Source organism: Acomys russatus, chromosome 16, assembly GCF_903995435.1.
Source record: "Acomys russatus chromosome 16, mAcoRus1.1, whole genome shotgun sequence".
NCBI classification, from domain to species: domain Eukaryota; kingdom Metazoa; phylum Chordata; class Mammalia; order Rodentia; family Muridae; genus Acomys; species Acomys russatus.
The window spans coordinates 7,390,696-7,412,293 of record NC_067152.1 but is presented as its reverse complement, the minus strand read 5'-3'; the positions used below and the strand labels follow the sequence as shown (position 1 = coordinate 7,412,293).

The 21,598-nt window shown below is 52.8% G+C and overlaps 1 protein-coding gene across 1 annotated transcript in view; it reads right to left on the bottom strand.

Annotated features, from left to right (window-relative positions):
- Rhbdl3 (rhomboid like 3) overlaps positions 1–15,731 on the bottom strand; it is a 52,160-nt gene extending 36,429 nt beyond the window's left edge. Inside the window, exon 1 of the mRNA XM_051158103.1 lies at positions 15,593–15,731. Coding sequence (XP_051014060.1) covers positions 15,593–15,703 — 111 coding nt within the window. The 5' untranslated portion in view covers positions 15,704–15,731. The remainder of the gene's footprint in view (positions 1–15,592) is intronic.
- Positions 15,732–21,598: the final 5,867 nt, after the last annotated feature.

Here is a 21,598-nt window from a genome sequence, read left to right as displayed (position 1 = left end):
CATCTGCCTGTCCCTCTCAAGTGCTGCAACTAAAGGCATGTGACACCCCTCACAATAGATGGAAAGAAATACATTGTGATACCCATATTACAGAAGGGGGACAAAGAGGCGAGAAAACACGAGCAAAGACGTGTAAAATGGCCTGTCTGCCTGCGAGCAGCAGAGTCCACATCTAGGCATCTCAGTTTAGCACTGCTCCCCAGTAGTAATACTGGGGGACCAAAGAGCTGAGCCCAGTGATGGGCCTGGAGAGGCGGGGCTCCCCTAAACAGGATTCCTGCAGTAGGAAAGAGGCATCAACAGAGCTAGTCTGGCTTCTTGTAGCTCAGATGTGGAAACTGGTCAGAGATGGGGAGAGGAGGGAGAAGAGGGGAGGGGTATGGAGAGAGGAAGGGTGGAAAAATGCTAGCAGTTGACAGGGCTTTGGTACCCTAAGCCACATGGTCCAACCCTGACTCCATCATGGAGACCTTTTAGCCTGGCGCTGACTGCCCATGTTACCCCAGGAGTGGGTTGTTGATCCTGGGAAGATGTCTATAAGGGTCCTGCAGGGGTCAAGGGTCCTAGTCACACCAGGGAACCTCCTCTGCCTCCCTTAGGGGAGGAAGCCCAGTGGTTTTGCATGTGCTGGGAGCATAGCCCACAATCCTTTCCCAGGGGCCTCCTTAGGGCTGCCTGCAGAGGAAGATGAAGTCAGGGGGCTGGGATCAGGCACCAGACAAAGAGCCACCTGCTCTCCTCCTCCTCCCCCTCCAGGGCTCCCTGCTGTTATCCTAGTGACAGGGGCTGCCCTGTGGCTCCCCCAGGCCCCCTGGCCCCAAGCACATTACAGGCTCAATCTACACTGCAGAGTACAGGCTGGAATCAGGCCGAGCCTCTATTCTCTGCCAAAACTCTACCTTTCATGCCAGGGCCAGACAGGCCAGACAATGGGGGGTCACCACTGCCCTGATAATGAGGATGACTGGGATTGGGGAGAGCCAAGGCCAGGCTGGCTGCTGGGGTTCTAAGACCTCAGACAACGAGAGCAAGGGTAGAGCTGGCAGTGGGCATGGGGCACTCAGTGGGGTGTTGGTCAGAGGAGATGGGAGAAGACAAAAGAACCAAGGGGCAGGGGGTGGGGAGCCATGCTCAGAAGTCAGAAGAAGAAGGTCCTTCCACTTAGAAGGGAAGTGGGGACTTTTGACTGAGAGACTGGGTCCCTCAAGCAAGATGGCAGGGAGGAAGGCAAAAACCATACTCCTGTCTTTACGCAGCTCAGCCTCAACTGGCCCATCTGTTGAGTGGGCTGTTGCCAACCTAGGGCAGCAGCTAGCCAGGGGCTATTCTCACCACTTTATTCTAATGGGCCCTGTCTCCTTGGTCTGTCTACCTGCTAGACACCCTCAGGCCTAGAGGAAGTGAGGTCACACTGGGAGTGTGGTGCTGCTCTGAGGGAAGGGGAGCAGATCAGGGCCTTTAAAGGCTCTGAAGCTGCCCCTCCAAGGTCCTCACCCTGGAATCACCAGTGGCAGGCTGCTTGCAAGGATGGCCTGGGGGTGGCATGGGTTTGACAGGGCTGGAGAGGTCAGTGGGAGCCGCTGGAGGAATGAGTGTATCCGTGAGTAGGGCAGGAGCCTGGCAAGAAGTCAGTAGCCAAAGTGGGTCCTGAACTGCAGGGGAGGGCCTAGCACTGGACGGGGGTACGCGGTGGGGGAGAAGCCCACATCCAAGGGAAGCACAGGAGGCTGACCACAGAGGCAGCCAGACAGCCCTCCCACAATCCTGCCCTCTTGCCTTGGGCTTCAAGAGGCTCCGAGGGGATTTTTAATCCTGCTAGTGCCCTACTCACGGGCCACTAATCCCCTCCCCTCAGTGGCTGCTGCTCTTCCCAGAGCCCCCCCCCTTTCTCTGTGTGTGTGTGTGTGTGTGTGTGTGTGTGTGTGTCTGTTTCTCTCTCTCTCTGTGTCTCTGTGTCTCTCTCTATGTCTCTGTCTGTCTGTCTCTCTCTCTCTCTCTACCATCTCCCACCCTGTGCTGGTTCCTGGGGCCTCTTAATCTAGGGAATCCACCAACTTCTCTGTGTGTTTAGGTAGGAGCCCATCCCCAGCTACTCTGTGGGGGTAATTTATCAACTACAGTGCCTCAGTTTCCCTACCAAAGAATTGCTAGGAGGACCTCTGGCTTCTTATGGGAATGGAAGGGGCCATATTCCTCCCTGGATATACCAGCAAGAATAAGGTAGAGAAAACAGCAGCCCATTAAGCCTTCAGGTACGGCTGATCTTCTACTGTGGGTCCCAGTATCATGGGAGAGTGAGTGGGAAGGGGGGCAGTACTGGTACCGTTAGGAACTTCATATATCTGGGTCCTAGTAGCTGGAAGGGGAGCCAGGTACAATGGTGCAGGCTGTGACAGTGGCACTTGGGAGACAGGCAGGATGACCAGGGGCTCAATGCCATTCTCTGCTATCAAATTGAAGCTATAGCCTGGGTTATAGGAGACCACTGCCTCAAACAAACAAACAAACAAACAAACCAAAAACAGCCCCCACCAAAACCCAAACCAAGCCCCTCCCTGCCCCCCAAGTATCTGGAAGGAACCTCGGTGGCTTGCAAAGGGCAAAGGGCAATGTGGAACGCTAGGGGCTTTGAGGCCTCCGAGGCCCAGAGGCGGCAGGGAGCTCCACTCTGTCTATGTACTGGCCTCCTGTCTCCTGCTCAGCTGAACAGCACAGCACAGCTAGCTGAGGCTGTATGTGGGGCATTGGCTAAGTACCAAGTTCACAGGACCCTCGGGTCACCATCCACACTGGTTTCTCCGAGGCCACACTCAGAGCTCACACCTATCTCCAAACATGACCCACCATGCCTCCTTTGCTCTGAAGGGTCCCACCTAGGCTGGAAAATGACATTTTAAAAAAAGATTTTATTTATTTACTATTTATACAGTATTCTGCCCCCATGTGTGCCTGCATGCCAGAAGAGGGCACCAGATCTCATTAAAGATGGTTGTGAGCCACCATATGGTTGCTGGGAATTGAACTCAGGACCTTTAGAAGAACAGCCAGTGCTCTTAGTCTCTGAGCCATCTCTCCAGCCCTGGAAAATGACATTTAAACCCCATTTAACCCTCACAAGAGCCGGGCGTGGTGGCACACGCCTTTAATCCCAGCACTCGGGAGGCAGAGGCAGGCGGATCGCTGTGAGTTCAAGGCCAGCCTGGTCTACAAAGTGAGTCCAGGATAGCCAAGGCTACACAGAGAAACCCTGTCTCAAAAAACCAAAAAAAAAAAAAAAAAAAAAAAAAAAAACCCTCACAAGAATCTACAAGGTACTTACTAGCGTGTAAACCACTTCTTGGGGGCAGAGTTGGGTGGGAAGCCAGGGCACCAAGGGCAGAGTGGCTCAAGTTTGAACAGATGGTAATTTCTTCAAATATATTCGTACCCAGGCGAACAGAGAACCTGAGCTCCCTCCAACCAATACGGTGGCCAGTCCTCCTATGCCCCATCTATCCATCCATCCATACATACATACATCTCACATGTCTGCTATGGACCTACTGTGGCCTGGGCATCACCCTTATCACGTGGATGGGGAAACTAGCAGAGGGCAAACATATTAAGAGAGGCCATCTCAAGGTTAAGGAGTGAGCAGACGGTCAGGGCAGAAATAATTTGGGGTTCCTCCATGGTGTTCACTGAGTCCAGCCTTGCTCTCCCTTGCTTCCTTCAGCCCCGTTCAGTTGTACAGACTATAACTCCTGACATCGGATCATCCCAATGTGTGTTTCATGAAGCCCTCTGCTTCCAGCTCTGACTGCCACTGGCTCTTGAGCAGCTGAGACCAGAAGCAGCGAAAGTAGAATTCTGTGGGATCCAGTCCCAACTAGAAGGCTGAGTGGGGCTACCAGGTCCCAGGAGAGGCTGAGAAGTCAGTGATTGGCCTAACGGGGCCACAGAACTGAGCTCAGCTCGGGGAACAAATCCATTTGTTTTGCCTGCTGCTCAGCACCCAGGACAGCGGCCTCGCTTTCCCCGAGGGCTAGAAAGCTGCCCCGGGCTTTAGAATGTCCCCAGCACCAGAGGAGGTGGCAACATGGCTAACTCCTTTCCTATTATGCATTTGTGACTTGCACGGACTGCATCCCAGGACAAAGTCCAATCTGGGTCTCGCTCCCGGCCCTTGAGCTCTTCCTCCTGTGAAGACCCTCTCTTCCATCTCTAGTGGCTCAGGAGCTTCTGCTGAAGCTGTGAGTACTCAAAACATCCCACAGGAGCACCTGGAGCTGACAAGCCAGCTGCCGTCCTGTAAAGAGCTCTCGGGTGCAGAACATGGGAACCTGGGGTTTGGGTAATTGCCATCTTCACCTGCAGTGTGTCCTGTCTGTCCCGAGGAAATGACCACAGGAAGTGTGTGCTGGGACAGGGGAAGGTGCAGGCAGCTGCCCTCCTATGGGGTGGGTCACCCGCCCATCTGTCAGCTCCTTACTTCATTCCCGGGCCTCTAAGCAGAACAAATTAATGAGGCTGTCCCGGGAATTTCTGGCTCAGTCGAGCTGTCCCCACCCGGCATGCCACAGCCCACTGGGGACTCTGGCCCATTCATGGATATTTACAGCCCCATAAATTAAAAAGTCCAGGCTGCAGCTGCCGAGGTCAAGAGGCCTGTGATGGGAGAGTAGGGGCTTTCTCTTCCAAGACTGTTTCCTTGCAAATGAGGATGCTAATCCAGAGAGAGAGAGAGAGAGAGAGAGAGAGAGAGAGAGAGAGAACACCCCTTGTCCTTCCCATGACCTTTTCCCTCTAATTCTTTAAAACACCGGCTGCATCAGGGTGAGCCAGGGGTAGGTCTCCCCAGCCCTCAAGCCTCAGTCACAGTAGAAGGGAACTGGTCCTACAACCAGGTTCTGACCCATCCTTGACCGCCAGCCTCTGCATTTGGTGCCACAAGGAGTCCCAGTGCTCTCCCCTCTCTCTGTTGTCACTGACAGGTAGCTAGGGAAGGCAGCTCAGACCTCACCAGGCACCAATCCTACACCAGGCTCCTGAACACGAACACACACACACACACACACACACCTCACTTCACAGGGTCCCAGAGCCAAATCCCAATGGCTTAAGGCTAATAGGCCAGTCAGGGAGGCACAACAGGCTCCCTGTGCTGAGTCCAGCCTGGCTGAGTGTCTGGACAAACAGCAACTCCATAACTATGCCAACATCTGGAGGGAGGAAGAGACTGGCCTGTCCCAGAATGTGGGGAACTGTGACAGGTGAGAGCCGTGTCCTCCCAGACTCTGTCCTCTCCACTTGAGAGCATGCCCCCACCCGGCTCCAGCTTCTTCAGGACCACCCCAAGGCTTCCTGAGAGGCTCGTGGACAGAGCTCTCTCCTCTCGTTTGGCCATGCCACAGGCTGCAAGGGGACACATGGGGCCTGTGACTCAGAGGCAATGTGCCCCAGGGGTCAGGAATAGGGGTATTACCTAGACTGACTCATCTAACCCAGCTTGTCAGGGCTACTCAGGGAGCAAAGCTGAGTCACAGCCATAGATCCAGAAGCCTCCTGAGAGAACCAGGCAGGGATGGCAGGAGGAAGTGAGATTGGGAGGGGGTCTGACAGCTGCCCTGCTTCTCCTCTGTAACCTAAAGCCTTGCTCCCTGCTTCCTTCCCAGGACAGAGAGAGCTGAACAGTCCAGGAGAAAGAGGGAGGTAGGAGGCAGATGGGAGGAAGAAGGCTTGACCTTTACCTCCTGACCTATTGCATGGCCGCTGCAGAGGCTCCTGGTTTGCTCTCTATCTCTAGGGAAGCCCTGCCCCTCCATCCTTAGTTTCCTCCTCTATAAACCAGGCGTGGTGGCACACACCTGTAATCCCAGCACTTGGGAGGCAGAGGCAGGTGGATCTCTGTGAGTTCAAAGCCAGCCTGGCCTATATAGAGAGTCTAAGCCAGCCAAGGCTACAAAGTAAGACACTGTCTTAAAACAACAAGCCAGGAATGGTGGCGCACACCTTTAATCCCAGTACTCAGGAGGTGGAGGCAGGTGGATTGCTGTGAGTTCGAGGCCAGCCTGGTCTACAAAGGGAGTCCAGGACAGCCAAGGCTACACAGAGAAACCATGTCTCGAAAACAAAACAAAACAAAACAAAAAAAAAACACAAAACAAACAACAACAAAGAACACAACAGCCTCCCCCCCCCCCATCAGTTTGCTGAGAAAAGAAGGATGAGATGTAGACACCCATGTTTGCCAACACAGACCTCAGCTTACCTCAGAAAAATCAGGAGGGAGGGAGGGGGTCTGGCACATTCTTGTGATCCCAGCAGTCAGGACGCTGAAGCAGGGTTAAGTTTGAGGCTAGCAGGGGCTACATAGCAAGATTTTACCTCAAGTAAAAGGAGGGGGGAACAACAACTGAGCCATGCAGAGACTCGTTTTTAAACAGAAATCTCCGAAGGCGGTTTGGTTGTGTCTGCTTACAGCTCAAGACACAGTGACTCCATTCCTGCAACATAGGACAGGACCCTGGGCCCGGTGTCACTATGCCACCAATGGAAGGGCCAGCATGAGCTGCCAAACAGGAAGAGAGGAGGCCTACACAGCCCACACGGCGGCTGGACGCCTAGTTCTGGTCCTTCACGAACCTGTAGTGCACGGACAAGGCAGGTGAGCAGACAGTGCATTGTCATACTCCACACAGCCTTGTCCAAAGACTCTTTCTGGAAAGTTCAGCAGGGGTTGTAGTTCTTAGCTTCCACTCTAGGAAGCCAGCCTGACCTAGGAATCTGGACACTTTAATTGGTTTCCATGGGAAGTCTGTGGCTTGGGGAGGGGGCTGCTCCTGGACAGGATACCTTAGTCCTAAAGGACACACACAGTGTGATAGGATTTTTGTTTGTTTGTTTGGTTTGGTTTTTCGAGACAGAGTGTAGCCTTGACTGTCTTGGACTCGCTTTGCAGACCAGGCTGGCCTCGAACTCACAGCGATCCACCTGCCTTTACCTCCCTGAGTGCTGGGATTAAAGGCATGTGCCACCACGCCCCGCTTAGGGGCGATAGTTTTGTTTCTTCGTTTTTAAGATTTGTAACAAGCGAGCCACCTTTCCAGCCCTCAGGGCTCTCCTCTGACCTGCCACTCATTCAAACTGCCATGGCCCTATTGCTCAACTGCTATCTGAGTGCATTGTTTGTGAACGGTCAGGCATCAAAGAATCAACAGACTCATTATCTACCAGGTCACTGCAGTAGGAGCAGGGTAAGGATGTGGTCCTGGGCGGGTGACTTGGTAAGGAGCTGAGACTGAGACGCAGAGCCCAGGGGCAGGCTCCAGTTAAACCTCGGCTTTGTTTTGCACTCTGCCGGTTAATCGTGTGTTCCGGGGCCATGGCCAATGTGGCTGACGCTGGCAGCAGCAGCCTTGTTCTCTGTGGCTCATCTATAACCCATTCAGCACCTCATCTCAGCTTCCTTTCAGCCTCCAACGCCCCATGACCACCCACACCTTCAGTCAGCCTGCAGGGAAACTACAAATGAGGTCAGGCCAGGAGAAGACCCACAGGCTCTCAAGACACTGAGGGAAGAAAGCAGAAAACGCCTTTTGGGCTCAGAAGTGGTTTTGGAAGGGATCGAGGAAGCAGTTCACTCAGCTGGTAAAGGTACTTGCTGCCAAGCCTGACAACCTGAGTTCAACTCCCAGAGCCCACAGAATGAAAAGCTGATTCCTATACGACGTCATCTGACCTCCACAAGTACTGTGGTATATGTGGTGCCCCACTCCCACAAACAAATATACAAAGCTGGTCTTCTAGAGGACCCGGGTTCGATTCTCAGGACCCACATGGTGTCTCACAAGCATCTCTCTGCCACACACAGCTCTTACAGTTATTCCTCCTGTCTTGCTTGAACCCAAGGCTTCATACATGGTATGCGACACTCTGCCTCTCAACTACACCTCTAGCTCTACACTAACTTTATTACATTTCTTCTTTGTGGGTGGGCATGAGTCACAGTGCACACGTGGAGGTCAGAGGACAATTTTGGGGTGTCAGTTCTTTCCTTTTACCATGTGGGTCCTGAGAACTGAACTCGGGTCCTTTGTCTTAGGACACAGACGCCGTTCCCTGCTATGCCATTTCGTTGGCCTGGTAACTTAAAAACCTGTTCAAATGTTTAGGAAAACCTAGCAAGATCCCACCCCCCACCCCCCACCCCAAATGAAAAGACAACAGTTCCCTTATGGAGACATTCAAGTAGGATATGGACGCACAGGACACGTGGAAGACAAGCTGATAGCCCTCCAATTTCCTCCCTGTGACAAATGTTACTGTAAGCACATCGCACAAAGGTCAGGATGGTGAGGACAGAGAAGCTTCTAAAAGATCAGGGTCACCCAATGTCCTCACCACCAATCCCAGAAGGCATCTCAGCCCATTACTTGAAGGGCAGTCACCAAACGACAAGGCTGCCATGGTGGCTTCTCACCCTTTAGGGTCCAGTCAGCTTTATGCTGGGCACGGACTCCCTGCACATTTGCATATTAAAGAACCATATGGCACGAAGAGTTGAGCCAATTCCAAGTTCAACAACCTGGAAACGTGACTACTGGTGTCCCCCTGACCCAGGAAGGGGAAAGAAGACATGGCCTGCCCCGGTGGCTCCAAGATCCAAAGCCTCTGACTTCCGTTAACTATCCTGGCAGGAATGAAGCTGGTCCACAGAGAACCTTGTACCCCTCCCTTTGGGGATCTACTAAAACAATGGTGCCTTTGCTGCCTAGTTTTATGTGAACTTGACACAAGCTGCGGTGGGGGCGGCTGGCGAGATGGCTCAGTGGTTAAGAGCATTGGCCGCTCTTCCAAAGGACCAGAATTCAATTCCCAGCACCCACATGGCAGCTCACAACTGTCTGTAATCCAGTTCCAAGTGTTCTGACACCCTCACATAGACATGCATGCAGGCAAGGCACTAATACACACATACACACACACACACACACACACACACACACACACACACACACATAAAGATTGGGCTGTGGGCAAGCTTATAGGATATTTTCTTAATTAATGACTGATGTGGAAGATCCCAGCCCATGGTGAGGTCACCTATGGACGGGTGGTCCTGAGTTCTATAAGACAGTAGGCTGAGCAAGCTAGAGGGAGCAAGCCAATGAGCTGCACCCCTCCATGGCCTCTGCATCAGCTCCTACCTCCAGGTTTCCACCCTCTTCGAGTTCTTGTCCTGTCCTCCTTCAAAAATGAACAGTATGTGGAAGTGTGAGCCAGATAAACCCTTCCCCTCACCAAGCTGTGTTTGGTCCACAGTGTTTTGTCACAGCAATAGTGGCCCTCGCTAGGTCAGTTCCCGATAAGCTGGGATTTCCCAGGAGTCGCATTCTGGGAGAAGAAAAAGGCTGAGCCTGATGCCAAGGAGAGAGGGAACTTATGAAACAGTTTGTGGTGGTTTGAATTAAGAACCGTCCTGCCGGGTGTGGTGGCGGGGAGGAGACCGGCCCTTGCACGTGAGAGACAGACAGGCAGAGAGGACGAGAGGAGTAGCAGGTTCGGACCGAGCTCGAGAACACGTGGATCGGGAAAAGGATCAGCGAACAGGCCAGACCAGTGCGCAGGCCAGAGACACCTAGGGACCCATCCCATGGAACGGATACCAGAAGGTTCACTCTTGTTTCCCTTTAACCTTTTTTTCCCTCTTGTGTGAGATAGTTGGGTTGTATAATAAAGTTTAATTGTTAAGAAACAGAGCCAACACCCTGTCTCAAAAAAAAAAGTCCCTCCAGGCATGGTGGCGCATGCCTTTATTCCCAGGACTCAGGAGGCAGAGGCGGGTGGATTGCTGTGAGTTCAAGGCCAGCCTGGTCTACAAAGTGAGTTTAGGGCAGCCAAGGCTACACAGAGAAACCCTGTCTTGAAAACGCAAAAAAAAAAAAAAAAAAAAAAAGGTCCCATAGGCTCATAGATTTGAACGTTCGGTCACCAGGGAGTGGCACTATCAGGAAGTGTGGCCTTGTGTGTGGAGGTGTGGAGGAAGTGTGTCACTGGGGGTGGGCTTTGGGGTTTCAAATGCTCAAGCCAGGCCCAGTGTCCCTCTCTTCCTGCTGCTTGCGGTTCCAGACGTAGACCCCTCAGCTACCTCCTCTTCGGCACCATGACTTTCTGTCTTCCCACATGTTGCCCACACTTCCTGCCGTAACAGACAGTGGATGAGCCCTCTGAAATCGTAAGCAAGCCTCAGTTAAGTGCTTTCTTTTACAAGAGTTGCCATGGTCGTGGTGTCTCTTCACAGTAATGAAGACGTGGTTATTATAACCAGTCAGAGCACTTTGCAGGAGACGCTGGAGTGAGACGAAGATGGCCGAGTGATGGCTTAGCTGTGCAGATTTCTTGCTGCTATTAAGACTGAAATCCAAATGGCATGTCTGTACACAGAAGATGGGGCTCTGAGGGTCACTAGATCTCTTCATTCCCCATGCCAAGGTGGCCATGTTGAATAAATCACACATACACCCTTTTTTTGTTCTTTTTTGTTTTTCAAGACAGGGTTTCTCTGTGTAGCTTTGGCTGGCCTGGACTTACTTTGTAGACCAGGCTGTCCTCGAACTCACAGAGATCTGCCTGTCTCTGCCTCCCAGAGTGCTGGGATTACAGGCGTGCGCTATGACGTCCGGCTCTCCTTGTTTCATTGTAAGAGTGTCTGCTTAATTGACCTGTGGAGGTGAGTGGCCAAGTCTAGTTTGTTAGGTTGCCAAGGCCCAGGCTTTGTCGCTAACCACCTCTAACAGGTGAATTCATGGATCACGTGGGCAGGGACTGTGACAGGTGTCATGTCTCACTAATTCACTACCTACTTTAGCCTATCAGGGCTGTCTCCCTCTAAGAAAATGCTGGCGAGCCTACCCACCATCTCTAGATAAACTTGCTTTCCCATGGTCACCAAGTTCACCAGCAGTTAAGAGCACTGGCTGCTGTTTGTTTGTTTGTTTGTTTTCGAGACAGGGTTTCTCTGTGTAGCCTTGGCTGCCTTGGACTTGATTTGTAGACCAGGCTGGCCTCAAACTCACAGCAGCCCACCTGCCTCTGCCTCCCTGAGTACTGGGATCAAAGGCAAACGCCACCATACAATGGCTGCCCTTACAGAGGACCTGGGTCCAATTCCCAGCACCCACATGGCAGCTCACAACTGTCTGTTACTCCAGTTCCAGAGGATCAAAGGCCATCTTCTGTACTCTATGAGCACTGCACACACACAGTGCACAGACATACATGCAGGCAAAACAACCATATGTATAAAATAAAATAAATCTTTTTGTTTTTTTGTTTTTTTGTTTTTCAAGACAGGGTTTCTCTGTGTAGCCTTAGCTGTCCTGGACTTGCTTTGTAGACCAGGCTGTCCTCAAACTCACAGCGATCCACCTGCCTCTGCCTCCCTGAGTTCTGGGATTAAAGGCGTGTGCCACCATGCCCAGCTAAAATCAACCTTAAGAAGAAAGAAAAGAAAGAACTCAGACCTTACTGTAAGAGAAAAACGGCCCAGAGTAAGACCTGGTGGCTGCTTTCCTAGAACTCATTTTGTCTGTCAGAATGACTGATTGGTTTTTCCTTTTATTTTTTTTATTTATTTTTACTTCTGCAATGCTGAGACTTTAGCCTAGGGCCTTGTGAATGCTAGGCAAGCATTCTCTCAGCGAGCTACATGCCTAGCCTGGTTTCTGCGTGGGCCTCTCCCGAAGCAGGCGGATGCTTCATGGGCCACCCTGGACTTGCCTCCAGCTGAGTTTTCTGGAGTGATGGCGGATACTGAGTGCCACACTGAGCCCTCCACCCTCCGCTCGGAGCCGCTCTCCAGCTGCACGGGCACTCCCCACTGGAAGTTCTCTTCCATTCATCCAGACGGTTTGTTTTAAAATGTAATTACACACATAGAAGCTGGCAAAGGAAATTAGTCAAATGTGAAAGACGGGGTGGGGGGGGAGGGGGTGGGGGGGGCAAAAAAAGCATGATACACTTTGTTCTAGGTTCTCATTTCTAAATCCGGTGGGAGGTGTGAAGGGCTGGCAATAGGGTGGCAAGAGTGACAGAGGCAGCGCCATGGCTCCCTCCTGCCTCGAGGTGGCAGGCCAGCAGCAAGGATATTCCTAGGGACCAGAGGGAGAGTAAGTAGTCCTCAGCAGGGAGCCATCTCCTGAGATCCTCACCCAGGCTCCTCCCCCCCCCCCCCCCTCCCCGTAAGCCCACATGTTCAGTCCCATGGGGCAATTACACGTGGATAGGTCCCAGCATTAAACCTGTAACTAAAGCTGTTTCTTGTCTGTTTGTTTTTGCCAACCCCCACCCCCACTTCTTCCTCTCCCTTTACGTTCAGAATCTTAGTTGAGGATGTGGCTGCTCTCGGCTACTCGGGTCTATTAATATCTTCCTATTCTCCCATCACCATTGCCTTCCATTCCTACCTCATTGTCATCTTCAAAGTGACATGTGTTAAAGGTCTGCGCCCAAGCTTGGAGCTATTGGGAAGTGGGGGAAACTTGAGTGTGGGTCTACTATAAAGCCTTTAGGTGACTGGGGGTGACTGGAAAGGGGCCGTGGGGTTCCAATTTCTTCCCTCCCTTTGCCCCATGGTCATGAGACTAGTGTCTTTCAACCCACTACATACTTCTGCTTTGATTTGCTTCCTTACTGGAGGATGGGCATCCAATTATAGGTTAGACTATCTAAAACCAGCCAGGCGTGGTGGGAAGCAGAGGCAGGTGGATCTCTGTGAGTTAGAGACCAGCCTGGTCTACAGAGTGAGTTCCAGGACAGCCACGGCTATACAGAGAAACCCTGTCTCAGAGAAAACCAACCAACCAAACAAAGAAACCACACACACACACCCCAAAACAAAACAAAACAAGAGTATCTAAAATCATCAGGGTAGTGGCATCCACCTTTTTTGGTTTGTTTTTTGTTTTGGTTTTTTGAGTTCAAGATGCCTTTTCAACTGGCCCCCCTCACTAACCCAGGCTAGCTTCAAAGTAGCCCTATAGCCAAGGATAGCCTTGAACTCCTGACTGTCCTGCCTCTACCTCACAAATACAGGCATCACAGGTGTGTGCCAGCCCGCCTGCCTTAAACAGCAGACCTCCTGAAGTTGCACAAACTTCATGGCACAGTTACTGTTGCCCATGACTCAAGTGTTCAGTCTACCAACACTATGGTCCAAGCTCTGAGAGGAAACAGCAAGCAAAAAAGAACCATTTCCCGGCAGAAGGTCAAATGCCCACCCCACCCCCCCAGATTCCAATCCAGCACTTGGTATTTTTGGTTTTGGTTTTGGTTTTTCGAGACAGGGTTTCTCTGTGTAGCCTCGTCTGTCCTGGATTCGCTTTGTAGAGCAGGCTGGCTTCCTCTGCCTGCCTCTGCCTCCTGAGTGCTGGGATTACAGGTGGGCACCACCACTTGGCACTCTTTTTTTTTCGAGACAGGGTTTCTCTGTGTAGCCTTGGCCATCCTGGACTCACTTTGTAGACCAGGCTGGCCTCGAACTCACAGCGATCCGCCTGCCTCTGCCTCCCGAGTGCTGGGATTAAAGGCGTGCGCCACCACGCCCAGCTACTTGGCACTTTTAACGTCACTCCTTCCAGGCACTGCAAACCACCACAGACTATTTTTCTCACTGGTAACTGCCCAGCGCTGACCACTGTAGAATGAGACACAAGATCAGCCTTCAAATGAGCCCATTTTGTGAGTAAATCTTCCCACACAAGGATGACAGAGATTATATGCTACTGGGGCAGAGCATTTTTTTGTAATAGGAGCAGAAAAGGCGCCGGATGGTTCTTTTATGCCCCTTCCCCCACCTCCCCAGCCTCCTACTGCAACCCACTTGCGTATAGAAAACTTTAATACGTGCTGTACAGCTCCTGGGTGCAAGGAGAATTTGGAAGGAGGAAAGAACTCTCTCTTGGGAGCCAACCGCGGTCTCCCAATACCCAAAGCAGTGTGGCTCCGCCCTAAGTGTATTAAACCACGCCTCCACAACACGTCACCGTCTCTGGAGCACTGAGCTAGGGAAGCCCACGCAGTCAGACAGGGAGACTGAGACCGGTTTCCGGCAGGGCTGGGAGGAAGGGTGGTGGTATTTAACTGCACACATACCTTTTCAAACAGGACCTTCCAGTGCTGGTGGAGAGGGAGGCCACGCAGGAGAGGAAGAAGAGAAAGAAAGGCACTTATCACCAAGGTTTCTGCAGACCCCTGAGGTTTCTGACATCACCTCCCAGCTGCTGCCCAGCAGGCAGAACCACGCTCAGGAGCCCCCCAGAAGAAGCCCGAAATTTCCCCACAGACGAGCAAAGGCAGAAAACGCACAGTACGGGGTGGAAAAGGGGGTGTTTCTGGGGGGGGGGACAGTCAGATGCAGGAATGAGAGAAAACCCATTCTCAACCGTGCCTCAGGGGTTCTGGTAACTTCTGCTACCTAAAGGTCACTCGGAGTCCGAGTGCAATGCCCTCAGATCCTGCCTATTGGAAGACTTTACTCAGGAGACTTAGAGCTCCTTGAGCGCTAGTTTTGCCTGCTTGATTGTGTGTGTGTGTGTGTGTATGTGTGTGTGTGTGTGTGTGTGTGTGTGTGTGTGTAGGTTCCTCCCCAATATGCTTCCACGACTGAGTGTAAGTACTGAGTACATAAGACTGTCTAAGGAGTTAGAGCCAGGAGAAAGCTGGAGAGATGTTAGATTCCCGGCTGTGGTTTCATAGGTTGGGGTTCCTGTCTTAATTTCACCGCAGGGAGGGACAGGTCAGAGGCAGGGTGCCCGGAGAGAGTAGTTTTAACAACTCAAGGGCCCAGGGCTTCCCAGTGTCAGATTCTGCCTCCCAAGACAGAGGACAGATCTGAGCGACAGATGGCAGGGAAGCCCTTTGAGGTAGCCCCCACTCCCACCCCCGCGCGCACGCCCCCAGACTGCCCCAGGGGACCGTTCCTGGCACCACCGTGGTCTAGGACTCCTGAGCCCCCTGCTGGGAGCACTTCGTCCCAGCGCTCTGGCTGGGTTCAGGGATTGGGACCAGTTTGAATTTCAATCAATGTCGCGACAAGGCAGATGCCGGGCGGGAGCTAATCTGGGAACGGAGAAAGGGTCTCCAGACTGGCCTGCGCTGCTTAGAGACTGGGGGATCTGCGGCGCCCGTTCCTTCCCGGGGCTTGCAGAGTCCGCAGGTCGTGGAGGGGAGGGGAGGGGAACGGAGGGGAGGGGGAGTCACTACAGTGACGCGGCCGCCTCTGCAGGAAAACGCCGTGTCCCGGGCACTGCACCAGCCGCGGGGAGGGGGCTCAGCAGCCGACAGGTTCCCGGCGCGGCGGCTGGAGCTGTGTCCCGCAGGGAAGCCGCGGGAACCCGAGGCGGGTAGGGTGCGCGCGCTTGCATCTGGGAAGACCCATCTGTCTACGCTAGGGTTCCCCCCCCCCCCCCCCCAGCCCCGGCTCATCCTGGGGACGCTCCGGTGACATAACCTTGAAGCCTCCAAGTTGCCCTGGGGTAGGGAGCTGCAGCCGTGACGGCTCCGCGCGTGGCGCCCCCCAGAAAGTTTGAGGGGCACAGGAGGGGGCACTCACGTCTTCTGGCGCGGCCGGCAGTCGCTCCTCGGCCTCGGGCTCCAGCTCCTCGATGCGCTCCGCCTCAGCGCAGGCGGCCACTGCGGGGCCGGGGCTGGGGTGCTCGCCCATGGCCCAGGCTGCGGCGCTCGTCCCGGGGCGCCCGGCTAACTTTGCGCCGCCGCGGCCGTGCCGCTCCAGGAGCTCGCTGCGCGCCTAGCCGCCTCCGCGCTCGCCCTCATGGCCCAGCTCTCCCCGCCGCCCTCGCCGCGGCCCCCGCGACCTCGGGGCGCTGGGCCCCCAGCCGCCAAACTTCTTCGCCTCCGCCGCGGGCCGAGGCGAGGGCGCCCTTGGGCCGGCCGGGCCCTACCGCTCCCCGCGCTCCTTCCCGCTCCGCGCAGCCCCCGCTCTGCGCGCGCGAGCCGCCTCCTCCCCACGGACTCCTCTGGGGCGGCGCGCGGCGGGGGCGGGGCTGCTCGCGGGGCCCCCGCCCCCCAGGCCGCCCGCGGGGAGGGAGGGAGGGAGGGTTAGACGCGGCCAGGCGGGCAGCGCGCCGCTGCTCCTCTGGCGGGAGGCGGGGGGGGGGGGAGGGGGGGGGATAGTGACTGCGTTGCCCTCAGCCTGCTCAGCTCGGCACCGGGTTAACCATCACTCGGAGGCAGCAGATTGTGTGATGGAAGCAGAAGCTAGGTTACCACGAAGTTGGGCATGCCAGGGTTAACCAGGACTAAATTCAGAGTGAGATGTGAGGGCTGGATCCCACCAGCTACCCTTACGTAGTTTATTCACTGCAGTCTTGGATTCTGGGAGGTCCGAGAAAGCCTAGGGATGAGAGAAACGTCAGGTGGTCTGGGACCCCAAACCCTAACCCTTGCCCTATCTCCATCCAGAGCTGTATGCCTTACTCAGGCTCCTTGACCATGTTAAACCCAGGAAAGTGCTCTGCCAGACCGGGGGTGGGGGTGGGGGTAGGGGGCCACGCGGACGGATAGAAAACTAACACTAAAAAGCAGGAATGAAGTTAGCAAAGCAGTAAGGGATCTTTAAAGGAGAAAAGTGGAGGGCAGTTTACCTGTGGGAAAAGCCCTCAGAGGAAACGGTCTTCCTGCATAGCTGCCATCTCTGCCGGTGTCTGGGTTGGGGTAGATGTTCCCCGAGAAGAGGCTCAGGGACTCCTTACTGGTTCAGCTCCTCCAGGCAGACCACATACGGAACCTTTAGCCTCTTTCCCATTACCATCACCCCTCTCGACGTCCTGTCAGAAGGATCTTTCTTATTACCAGAAGTTGCAATTAACATCTTCATTTTCATAAGACAAACGGAACTGCATCACGCGACCCCAGGATCCAACCTGTGACCATCTCGCCCAGCACTGACTATTCCCCTAAATCCAGAAGGAAATTAGTTCCATCCTAATTAGGTGAGTTTGCAACAGACACCAATTTTCATCTCAGCTTCAGAAAGTGTGATCATTTCAACTATTTTTGTTTCTCACCACCCTCCCTCCGCTCATCTCTACTCTACTAACAAGTCAAGATTCTGCCAAGATTTCCTTGTAAATAAAACTGTCTGCATGGGGGTGTGATTTTTGAAAACAGCCTTCAGGGGACAAGAGAGAGGCTGAATGCTCTGTGGAAAGAAAGAAGCCCCTAAGGAGAACCAGCTGCGGTGGGCCCTGAGGGCCAGGGTCCTTGCCTCTACAAACCCCTTTCCTGATGGCTTGACATAACATGCATGGTGCGGGCTCTGCTGTACTCAGACCTCTGCAGCAGTAGCAGAGGTGGCTCTGAAAAGCCTGATCGCAGAGGAACAGCAGAGAGACAGGTGCATAGAAGAGATGGCCTCTCTGCAGAGTTGTCCAGCAGCCTGGTACCCACTGACCCCCAGCTGTTCCTCACGTGCTTCCTCTTCTCCAGCTCCAGGGTCAGCTCTTAGCAGCAGCACATTCAAAACTCAGTCGCCACCCCCCCCCCATGGGGAAAGTACCTTTGCAGGCTCAGTGAAATTGCTGAACATTTACTGAGCTCTTAAATACTAGGGGAGATCTTTGAGAGTACAGAGGTGACACACACCCTGTCCCTCCATAAATGGTTTGATTGGGCATGCATGTGGAGGTGGGGTGGGGTGGGGTGAGGCACACAGCCATGTTCAACAAGTCTTGGATTCCACAGAAACTCAGGACGATTCAGGTTGGGAGGGATAGGACTTGTGGATCCGAGAGGTCTTTGCAAAGGAAGTCCTTCCATCACTAGGCCATGCAGAAGGTGACACAGCAATCCAGGCAGAGGGGAAGGCATGCAAACCAACCGGAGAGGGGAACTGCAAGGGATCTGGTGTGGTTGGCAATTAAAGCAAGGCATCAGTAAGAGAGTGCAGGGCTGGAGAGATGGCTCAGCGGTTAAGAGCACTGTCTGCTCTTCCAAAGGACCCAGGTTCAATACCCAGCACCCATATGGCAGCTCACAATTGTCTGTAACTCCAAGATCTGACACCCTCACACAGATATACATGCAGGCAAAACACCAATGCATATAAAGAAAAAATAAATAAATAATTAAAAAAAAAAGAAAAGAGTGCAGCCTGTGGGGGAGGGGGAAGGAGTGGTGGGGAGGGCTGGAAGAGGGGACTGCTGGTTTTCTCAGAATGGAGTTTGGATTCCATCCTGAGGGCAGCAGGGAGGTGTGGGAGGGCAGCAATCAGGACAATAACACTTGAAAAGATCCCTCCTAGTTCAGTGCAGCCAAAGGAGCCTTTAGACCCAGCTACTAGGGAGGCTGAGGTGGGGGTTGGGGGCTGGGGGCTGGGGGTTGGGGGGGTGGGGGGTTAGTTGAGCCCTTATTGAGGCCAAGGCAATGCAATGCATTTCTCTCTCTCTCTCTCTCTCTCTCTCTCTCTCTCTCTCTCTCTCTTTCTCTCTCTCCTTCCCTTTCTCTCTTCACTTTTATTTTGAGACTGGGTCTCCTTAAGTTGCTAAAGTTGCCTCTGAACTTGTGACTCTTCCTGTCTCAGCCTCCCAAGTAGTTGGTATTACAGATCTGCACATCAGGCCTAGCTGGAAGACCTCATCTCATTCATAAATAAATAAACAGGGGCTGGAGAAAGATGGCCTAGCAGCAGTCTTCTAGAGGTCCTGAGTTCAATTTCCAGCACCCACATGGTGATTAAAAACCATGGGATCTGATGCCCTCCTCTGTCATGCAGGTATACATGCAAATTGAGCACTCATATACATAAAATATAGACATAAATAAAAAAATTTTTTTTAAACAAAGAGCTTGGGGCTAGAGAGATGGCTCAGAGGTTAAGAGCACTGTCTGTTCTTCCAAAGGTCATGAGTTCAATTCCCAACAACCACATGGTGGCTCACAACCATCTACAATGAGATCTGCTGCCCTCTTCTGGCATGCAGACATACATGTGGGCAGAATACTGTATACATAATAACTAAATCTAAAAAAACATAAAGAGCAGAAAGATCTGAGTACCATCTGCAGCCCCCTAGGAAAAGGTGCTCAACCTGTTCCCCAAACCTCCTAGGAGAGAATCCTGGGGTCACCCCAGGGATCACCTCTTCATGAGCTGGAAGGAGAATGGCTGTTTGGACTTGGCAACCATTAAGACCATCCATGATACTCGATCTCTGTAAATCTGAGTCCACCCTTTTGTCTCATAGCCCCAGGAAGGTCCAGCTTCACCTGGAAACCAGAGTCAACTTTTAACCCCAGGGGAATCTGCAGCTAGCTACTGTGTGTCCCCCAACAGGAAATGGAGCCTGCAGCCAAACCTAGAAACCTTCAAAGAATCGAATGACCAAGCCTGGTGGTGGTAGCACATGTCTTTAATCACAGCACTTGGGAGGCAGAGGCAGACAGATGTCTGAGTTCTAGGTCAGCCTGGTCCTCAGAATGAGTCCCAAGACAGCTAGGGCCACACAGAGAAACCCTGTCTCAAAAAATAAAACAAACAAACAAACAAAAAGATCTGATTGTTTTGTAGCTTTAGTCCCATTCCAACATAAGGCATAATCAGAGCACTGGAACATTCTGATAAAGACAGACAGAAATGGCCACTCTCACCCAACAGCAAGCCATAGGTCCTGGCGCATACTGCACTGAGTCTGCCTTGAGACTATGAGTGGAGTCTAGTGAGAAGAGACAGCAAACCAAGCTGGTTGGCCTTTACACCTCTGCATGTGTGTGTGTGTGTGGTGTGTGTGTGTATGTGGTGTGTGTGTAGGCATGTTTATGTGTGTGTGATGTGTGTATACGTGTCTATGTATGTGGTATGTTTGTGTATGTATGTTTATGTGTGTGTGGTATGGTGTGTGTGTGTGTGTGTATGTGTTACTGGGGTCAAACCCTGGACTTTATGCGTGCTGGACAAATCTACTGCTAAGATGTACCCACAACTCCACAACCTCTTTTGAAGCTCCCAAAAAAACAGACTAAAGTAACTAAGAACAAGATAAGGTTCTGAGTATGTTAGCCAACTTTCCGCCAGTGTAACAAAATACTGACACTAACACTTTATAAAGAAAATAGGTTTAAGGCCGGGCGTGGTGGCGCACGCCTTTAATGCCAGCACTGGGGAAGCAGAGGCAAGCGGATCTCTGTGAGTTCGAGGCCAGCCTGGCCTTCAAAGTGAGTCCAGGACAGCCAAGGCTTAGTGAGACATAGTGATACAGTGAGAGGTGGGGAAGGTTACTGCTCTAGCCGGCACTTTTGGTGGCCCATGGTTGACGGGGCTGGTTGCTTTTGGGGCTAGGGTAAGGCAGCACAGTGTTGCAGGGGTGTGTGGAGTAAAACTGCATACCCATAGCTGGAGAGAAGGAGAAGAGAGGAAGACTGGGGGACCTACAATCAAAGGGCAAGCCTGAAGGACACAAGGACCTGCCAGTGCCATACCTAAAAGTTCCCAAGAGCCCCTAGATGGGCCCAAGGGTTCATGGACCCTCAGGGGACTTTTATTATCCAACTAATAGCCCTGGAGAAGAGTGGTTCAAACTGGAGAGAGGGAGAGTACTGCTGAGAGGAAGAGTGAGACTGGGGCCGCTTTGGGATCGAGTGCGGAAGGGCTCCTGCGTGGAGGGGATGGCTGTGGTGAAGAAAGAGGTCAAACTGTGCCAGACATTGATGGGGAACAGAGTGAAGCTGCTAAAGCCAGTAAGGACGACCACATTGAGAAAGTCCTTGGATGCGGTCTGAAGAGGCTGGCCCTCACCCAGCAGTCGATGGAGAAGCGGTCTCGGCTTCCAACCCAAGCAGCATTTTAGGAGGATTAAGCTGGCAGCCGCTGGACTGCTCCTTTCAACTAACATGTTGCGAGTGTCCATTATTTGCCAGGCCCTGGCCAAGGTGCTGAGATGACAAACTGTTTAAAAAAAAACAAAAACAAAAACAAAAAAACAAAACACCCAAACCTGGCCTTTGGGAAGACTATTAGAAAACCCTCTAATGGCAGCCTGGGGACAGGGAGAGAATGTCAGGGGGCTGTCTCTCAGACAGCTGGGACTGAGAGAACAACCTGGCTGCCACTGAAAAGCCCAAAGGGGCTCAGAGTGTGGCTCAGCAGAGTACCCGCCTAGCATGCGTAAGACCCTGCCTGGCCTCCAATCCCTGAACTGAAACAGGTAAAAAATAAAAAATAAAAATAAAAATAAAAGTAAAAATAAAAAAGCCAGGAGGAAAGCCCGCCCGTCCACGGGGGTGGAGCTGGGGAGTGAGAGGCTGCATTGAAGCAAGCTGTTTGTTTGTGGATACCTAAAGCTAATGAGAAGCCAGGGCTATAATTAACACTCGAAGCCAACAGCAGGCAGCATCCAGAAGCAGGATAAAAAGGGCAGCCTTCTCATCGTCACAACCTCTTCCACGTGGGTTTACCCGTCGCCTTCAACCAGAGCCACGCCCCTCCCACAGCAAATCTAAGCTGATCCTCTCAGCTCCACCTGTAGCTCCAGTCTTGGGAGAAGCCAGCAAGCCAGCCTCTGGGCTGCCGCCTTTGCCTGCCCGAAATGAAGACACGAGTTAT